We start from the raw sequence: 8,297 nt of genomic DNA on the forward strand, positions 1-8,297 counted from the left end.
CCCTGTGCACACCTCCAGTACCACCTGAGGAGCTTGGATTGGTCAGTTTCACCACAGGGCAGGCGAGCAGAGCCATCACCAAAGTCAAGGTGTAGGACACTTCCCCCACTCTGCAGTCCTTCTCCCTGATAGCTCCTGCCAAGCACGGGTTCTTTTCTGTCCCTATTGTTCCAAGTTTTCTAGAAGTTCTTATAATACAATTATACATTACACAGTATTCTTTAACTACCGTAGAATGCACACAAAACTGACCATCTCAGCCATATGTGTCCAGCTCGATGGCATGCAGCCATCAGCACCAGCCACCTCCACAAAAGTTCCACCTTCCCCAGTGGAAACTCACTACCCATGAAACCCCAACTCTTCACTGCCCTCCTCCTAGATCCTGGCAATCACCATCCTGTTTGCTATCTCCGTGAATGTGACTACTCTAGAATTATATGGCATTTGTCTTCTTGTGACATTTCATTTAGCATAATGTCCTCAAGGTTCATGCCTGTTCTAGCATGTATCAAATCTTCCTCAGTTTTACAGCTAAATAATATACTATTGTATGTATATGCATGTTTTGATTATCTATCACCTATCAATGGACAAACAAGCTGTTTCCACCTTTCAGCTACAGGGAGTCATGCTACTATGAAAATGTGTGCACAAGTTCAGGAGCCACTTGTCAAAAGAAAGAAACTTTATTTTTAGAACCACACACCCCAAACAAAACAGCTCCTCAGGAAAAAACCCTCAGAGCCCAACTGCCCCCACCGGCTTCCCACAAGCCACACTCCCCAACCACCAGCCTCCACACCTCCCACAATCCTCATCCTCTTGAGGCCGATTGGCTGGGTCGCATGGGCGGAGCCAAAAAGTCCCCCAATGAGCAGCTCCGTGGCCTGAAAGGGCAGGGAAACAGCCCAATGAGCTTCACCGCAGAGGAGCCAATCAGCTAGATGTTGCTGGGGCCACTGTGAGCCAATCATCAGCTGGCAGTCTGAAAGTTTGCTGGGGCCCCTTCAGCTGTGGCTCTCAACATCTCCCCCTCTCTGCTTAAACAACAAGCATGTGGCTTAGGGACCGTGCCTGCCTTAGGTTGTCCAATAGTACATATGGTTCTTACCCATTATCGGATGAGCTGACCTCAAGGCGTCAGCCTCCTGTCTTAGGTTGGTACCATAGTAATTGGATCTTACCCATCACTGATTACTAGTCCAGTATACAGCCACACCTGTGTAGAGGTCTTCGTACCAGCGGGGGGGGGTGAGGTTCTTTGCCTCACCTCTGTTAGCCCCCAAATTTTAACTGAAGGATCATGACAAGCAGAAGGGAGGAAGATACACCAAGCCAGCTGACGGCTCCTTTTGGAAAAATTGTACCACCGATGACACCATCAGCATAAATACCCCAACACTACCAGAAGTCGCTGCACCAACAGATAGTTCACAATGCATACAAGTGAGTTCATAATGCATATAAGTGATACATAGTCCAGGCAAGTTCTGCAAGCAGTTCAGTTATGGCTATTGCAGAAGCTGTAGATTGGTTTTATCTTTGTCTTCATGCACTGGGATGAAGATAGGAATTCTGGCAATAATGGCTAAAGAAAAAATTATGTCTCCTAATAACTCTGGGGCCCCTTCGGCTATGGCTCTCAACACACAAGTATCTCTTAGAGACCCTACTTTCATTTATTTTGGATATATATAAAGAAGTGGAATTGCTGGTGATTTCATATGGCAATTCTTCATAAGGTAATTCTACTTTTAGAATTTGGGGGGCCCATCATACTGTTTTTCCATACTGTTTACATCAATTGCAGGGTCTTACATTCTCATAACAACGCACAAGAGATCCAACTGCTCCACAGCCCAACAGTATGTAGTCTATCCTCCCTGGATTCTTTCATTTAACATGCTGTTAAGATTAGTCCATTAGCAGTTTGTTATTTTCACTGCTGAGTAGTATTCCATTGTGAAGACATACCGCAATTTGTTGAGCCAGTCACAAAGTTGATAAACATTTGAGTTGGTTCCACTTTAGGGTTATTACAAATAAAGCTGCTATGACTGGTGCACACATGTCTTCATAGGGACACAGGCTTTATTTCTCTTGGGTAAGTACCTAGGAGCATGACGACAGATGAGTTATTTAAGTGTATGCTTAACACAGCGAGAAACCACCAAATTATTCTGCAAAGTGACCTGCTGTTTTACATCTCCACCAATGGTGTATCAGAGTTCTAGATGCCACATTCTCAACAACTGGGGCTGTAAATTATTTTAATTTCAGCCATTCTAGTTGGCATGCAGTAGTTTCTCACTGTGGTTTCGACTGGCATGTCCCTATTGACATGCCAAACATTGTCTCATGTGCTTCTCAGCCATCTGTATATGTTCTGTAAAGAGCAGTGGGCCTTCTGTTTCATGGGTTTCACCTCCATGGATTCAACCAACCATGGATCAAAAGTATCTGGAAAAAATGTGTCTGTACTGAACACATACAGACAAGAGAATATTCACAGGTTATATACAAACACTGCACCATTTTTACAAGGGATTTCAGCATCTGCAGATTTTGGTATCCATAGGAAGTCCAGGAATCAATCCCCTGTGGATAGCCAGGTACCACTGCCTCTTGACAAACTTTTGCTCATTTTTGAGCTGGTCTGTATGCCCTGTGGGCAGTGAGCTCCTGGAGAACAGGCCTTCCTGCCCACCATGCTCAGCTCCTGGCAGCAGCCTTCCCGTGGAGGGCCACAGGAGCTGGGCCATGAGGCCACACAAAGGCTCAGGCCTCAGCTGCCAGTCGGCCCAGATTAGGCAGGTGTGTGACTCAATCTTTTGAGCACAATGGCCAAACTTCAGGGGCACTGGACAGCAGCCCAACCCAGGCTTCTTTTATCTCTGGCTGCTCAGGTCTCCCCCGCTCACCAGGCCTAAGGAGCTGACACCTGACTCACCTGCAGCCTGGGCAAGCCCCAGATTCTGGACAAGGCAAGGTTCTAACAGAAGATCAGCAGCCTCTTAAAGGAGTCACAGGCCCATACAGGCCTTACACTAGGTCCAGTACTGAGTGGCTACTCAGCTCCCATGACTAAGTCCCCCCCGCCCAGAGCAGTTCAGTGATTCTACAGCTGGCCCAGTGCAAGCTTCTGCTTACTTCACTAAAAAATAAATAAATAAATAAATAAATAATTTTTAAAAAGATAATAAACTTCTACAGATATGATGCTTCCAGAGTCCCTCTCACCCCCACAATGGCAGGGCTGCACAAGGCCGGCCACTGCATAGCACGTCATCACTCATGATCACAGATCACTCTCAGCATGCTTCAAATTTTCAAAGATAATATTGAAAACTACAAGATGTTCAGGGGAAGAAGGTGAGGCTTGATAAAGGCTGAGGGAGAAAGGAAGGAACAGATGGATGGTGAAAAAGAAAAATCAGGGGCCAGATGTGTGCCCAGTGCTTCACTATGGGACCTTTAGAGACATACTGCCCAGTGGCCTGCAGTGACCCTTTTTACAAGAGGCCATGGTGGCTCCAGAGACTGGGCAAGGTCCCAGGACTACCTCCCAGTTGTTATCTTGCTCCCTGCATTACCTGGTTCCTTACAGGGTTCACTGTAAGGAACTGAATGCTTCCACCCAAGGAACCCTCTAGACTGCACAAAACATCCACCCCATGAGCTTCATAAGGGGAGAGAGCCCTCCGTCCCCAAGAAAGGGCTCCCCCAGGACCTGGCAAGCCCTACACTAGTGCTCTGGCCCAACTCCAAAGTAAAATGGGAAGCAGAGTACAAAGGCCCCCTCCCCACATCACAGAAGGGAACTAAAATCATGGACCAGGGCAGCAGGTGCAAAGTCTGCAAAGACTTCCCCCTCCCTGGGCCTGCTGTGTCCATCATCCCCCCTTCCCCAAAAACACAGACAGGCGGCTTGCTGGACCCAACGATAAAATCCAATCGGTCAAAACTTCCATGGGCTTTTTTTTCTCTGAATTATATCTGCAAATCTGTCTTCCCTCTGTGCCTCCCAGCCACCACCTTGTTGTGAACATCTTGGGGTGAGCTTCAACACCTGGGCTGTGCCATGACAGAACCTAATGAAAGACTCCTGCCTAGATTTTTGTCCTTCCAAAAAATATTCTAAATGCCCCTATCATTTATAACTCCAAAAATTACTTTAAAACTATAGTAATCAAAATGGTGTGGCACTGATAAAAGATAAACAGATGAGACCAGAAAGCTCAGAAATGGACCCACATGACTGTCAACAGAAGAGCCAAAGTAATTCAATACATTTGTTGCTCCAGCAAACGGAGATCCACCTGGACACCAGAACCAGAACCCTGCTTCACACCATCCACGAACTAATTTGAGATGGATAACAGAGCTAGACCTAAGGGCAAGAAGCATAAAGCTTTAAAGTAAAGAAACAAACAAACCCAGAAGTATATCTTTATGACTTTAAAGTAGGAAACGGGGAGACTGAGTGGCTCTGGCATGCTCTCCCAAAGGAGCTGGCTTCCCACTGGTATGACTGGGTGAAGTCCCCAGGGGAAGGAGCGAGGACGAGCACCCCAGCACTGGGTAGCAAACATCTGAGGGAAGCTGGAACCAGCCTGGTGGTGGGAAGCCACAGCCCTGCGGGGAGAAGGAATGGGGTGGCCTCTGAAGGCCCTATGGCACCACCTATAGCAGCACAGCAGAACCTCTGACACTAGGGGAGCTGGCAGGGCCCAAGGAGCCCTGGGAAGAGCAGGCACAACACCTTTCAGAGATGCCAGGCTGCATTGTCTCCCGTGCTCCGTGGCTCAGGGTCCCCTCGCTTCCTTCCTATCCACTTTCCTGCCACCATCTCATCCACAGCCTGCAGCTGGGCCGCACACCAGGTCCCTACCCTGCCCACCTGCCTCAGCCCAGACTGCTGGGATCAAAGGCACCAGATTCCAGAGTCCCATGCTTTGCGATGTCACCTGCCCATGATTTGACAGAATCCAGCCAAATCTGTGTGTGCCAGGGACATCTGCACTCCCATGTTCACTGCAGGCTGCCACAACAGACACGATGCAGGCAACTAAGTGTTCACTGACATGTGAGGGTCAAGAAAATGGGGCATACAAGTACCCTGGAGTATAACTGGGCCTTACAAATGACAGTTTGCCTTTTGTGGAAATGTGCGGAGCTGGAGAACATCCTGACAGGTGAAATAAGCCAAGCACACAACAGCACACACACGGGGCTCACACGGGGGATCTGGAACAGTGCACTCAGGCACAGAATAGAACACTGGTTCTACCAGAGGCCAGTGGCAGGAGACATCAAGGGACACCAAGCCTCAGTGAGACCAGGGTGGACTGCAGGGTGAACACAGCAGGTAACAATGCTGCACGTTTCCAAAGCATGAGAGTGAGTCTCCAGGGCTCTCACCAAATGTTCGGGGGGTGATGGGTATGTTAATTACCTTGGTTTAATTATTCCATATCATATTCATAAATCATAATACTACTTTGTACACCATAACTATAGATAACTATGATTTTTCAATTTATAATTTTTAAAACTTTTAAAAAGGAACAAAGAAAATTCTGTTACCCAAATTTATGCCCATTTTTGTATTAATGTCAAGCATTATCTTCTTATAAGCAAACGTGACTTTATCTACACATCTTATGTTCCAAAAAAAAAAACAACAAAGCAACTTCAGATCTGTAACAAGTATTTAAAATAGTTGGTTTGCTTTGCTCTCAAATTATTTTTTTCTCTTTCGGAAGAAATGTATCATAATCAAACTCTATCCAAAAGTCCCAGTCACAAATGCTTCTAAAAGTCAGCGCATGACAAAGTGCTGAGCTGCACAATAGAGAGAGTGGGTCTGGGTCAGAGGGGACAGCTGGCATCTCAAGTGCCACCAGCATCCACAGTGCAAGAGTAGGAACCGGTCTCCTAGTGCAGATGAGGCGCTGGGGTCCCCAGGGCTGGGTGCAGCCCAGGGCCGTTGTTCTTCCCACCCTCTGCCCCATTCCAGCCCTTAGAGTTGAGACCTGACGCTGGGAAATTTCAGACAAGGAAAAACCACTGAAGGAGGGAAACCGAACTCTAGCTCAACACTTCTACATAATTAAATCTGCCCAGCTTGGTGCAGAGGTCTTCAGAGGCAACAAGCATGAAACTATCTATAAAAGGAAATGCAATTAAAGAGTCTTTCTAATACATCTAATTGTGACTGCCCTTGCCCTAGGCAGCCGCTTAATTCTACTTAAGGATAACCATCTTAGAAAAGTCGTTATGTAAATTATAAGGTTTGGGAAGGAAGGAACAGGAACCTTTCCTCCAGAAGAATCAGAAGCCACTGACAGGGAGCAGGGCAGTGGCAGCTGCCGCTGACAACTCATCCAGCTCATTTACAGCCAAGTTGCACCTTTCAGGCATGTGCCACTCCATCTCGGTGCTTTAACCTAACTACCAAACAGGAAACTCTAGTTTCTAGAGATTAGCTGTCCTGAGTTAACTGTAATACTTTTTCAAAACTTGCTCTTTTCTCATTCATTTCAGCCAGCAATGGAAGGAAACAACCTAAGTCCAGGGTTCTTTCTAAGGGCTGCTGGGTGAATTCCCCCCAGAAGCCAGGTGAGCAGGTCATTCTGACCCAGCAGCAGGGACTGACAGGGAGAGGGAAGGCAGTGAACTGAGAAGTCACTAGGTGAAGGCCCTCCACTCTGGCTCTGGGCCCTTCCTCACTCCACTACCTGGTACAGCTGGAGCCACAGAGAATGGGGCAGGACAAAGGTCCCCACCGCTCCTCACCCTGCCTGCCAAGCTGCCAGTTGGAACTAAAGCAGCCGAAACGCGCGCCCATCTCCACCCGGGAGCAAGGGGACCCTCACTCCACAGGCTTCCACAGATGAACTTGAGCGCTCTAGGGAGCAAGCTGCAAAGGGGCGGTGGTGGAGAGTGGCCCCAGTGACATGACATTTGCATTTCAAATTTCCAGCAAGGAAACCTGACAGGGCCCACACTGAACGCCTACCGCGGGGGCGCACTATTCTGGGGTGGGAGGTACAAGCCAGGCAAGAGTCTGGACTTCACCCTTACATCTCACCTCTGCCATGGTTAACCTTAGGATTCTGACCTCTCTGAACTTCTCTCCGCAGTGAATGACCTCCAGTTAAGGGCGGCCGGCAGGGCGGCGCAGCCAAACGCATGAAGCCGGGGGCGAGGGCGCCAGCGTCAAGAGGGCCGACCGGCTTCTGGCCGGGAAGCCGGGGGAGGCTGCCTGGAGGAGGTGACATGGCTGGGCAGCGGGCCGGGGTAAAGGACAATTTTGCGAAGCATGTGGCAGGGCGACCCGTGGCAACGCTACCCCCTGGCGCTGTGTGTCCCTCTACGGGACACAAGCAAACTTTCCTTCGAAGCCCTGACCCTTCAAATATCGCGGCCCAGCGCCTCGATGTGATAATTAGGGGAACTATGTCACAGAGCAGGAACCCGGGGCCAGACAGGAGGCGGGCTTAGCCAAAGCCCACCCGCCAAAGAGCTGGCGGCACCGGGATTCGAACCTCTCGCCCGCGGGGACGCCAGCGCTCCATCGCAGGAGCGCACCCCGGCGCCGCCCGTTGTCCTGGAAACGGCCCCTGTGCGCGCGCGCACGGCGCTCCCCTCCTTGGCTCCAGCTTTATTTTTTAACTTTTTTTCTTCGGCGGCGGAACACTGCCAACGACCCAACGTGTGGCCGAAGGACGTCGCTACGTCCGCTCTCCGGCTCCTGCCGCGGATCCCTCCGCCGCCCGGAGGCCTGCGCGCGGCACCCGACTCCACGCTCCGAACGGCTTCCCGCGCGCCGCGCCGCGCCCCACCCCCACCCCGTCCTCACCCCAACCCCCAGCTCGGCTCACCTGCCGCCTGCGTCTCCATGGCAACGCCCCCACCGCGGAGGAAAAAAAAGCCTCGGCTCTTCCGGGACCCCTCCTGTAACGACCGAGAAGGCGGGGCGCCCCGCTGGCGCTTCGCTTTTTATTTTTATTTTTTTAAGAAAAGAGCAGGCGAGGTTATGGCGAATCTGCGGCATCCAACATGGCGGATGGAGTCTTCGCCCTCCTCCCCACGGGGCTCGGACGCCTGCGTAGCGACGTCCTCCACGGGGGCCCTCCCCCAGCGGCGCTGCCGAGCCAGTGCGCATGCTCGCGCCCAGTGGACGCGCTCTGCCTCCATTCCAGAGGGTCCGCCACTCCGCGTTTTAAGCCACGCCCAGGAAGCGGTTCTGCGGAAGCCCGGAGTACGGATCTTGGATCCAGAGGCTTCCC

At 50.4% G+C, this 8,297-nt stretch overlaps 1 protein-coding gene across 3 annotated transcripts in view; it reads right to left on the reverse strand.

Annotated features, from left to right (window-relative positions):
• Zfat (zinc finger and AT-hook domain containing) overlaps positions 1-8,069 on the reverse strand; it is a 175,787-nt gene extending 167,718 nt beyond the window's left edge. Inside the window, exons 1-2 of one of the 3 annotated variants that reach the window (XM_076836092.1) lie at positions 7,890-8,069; positions 1,978-2,115 (exon numbers count right to left, since the gene is read on the reverse strand). In XM_076836092.1, the coding sequence (XP_076692207.1) occupies positions 1,978-2,014 (37 nt within the window). In that variant the 5' untranslated portion in view covers positions 2,015-2,115; positions 7,890-8,069. Of the gene's footprint in view, positions 1-1,977; positions 2,116-7,096; positions 7,146-7,889 lie in introns of those variants that run through there. The other 2 variants (XM_076836094.1, XM_076836095.1) reach the window with 2 other exon arrangements.
• Positions 8,070-8,297: the final 228 nt, after the last annotated feature.

Source organism: Callospermophilus lateralis, chromosome 16 (assembly GCF_048772815.1).
Source record: "Callospermophilus lateralis isolate mCalLat2 chromosome 16, mCalLat2.hap1, whole genome shotgun sequence".
In the NCBI taxonomy this organism is placed as follows: Eukaryota; Metazoa; Chordata; class Mammalia; order Rodentia; family Sciuridae; genus Callospermophilus; species Callospermophilus lateralis.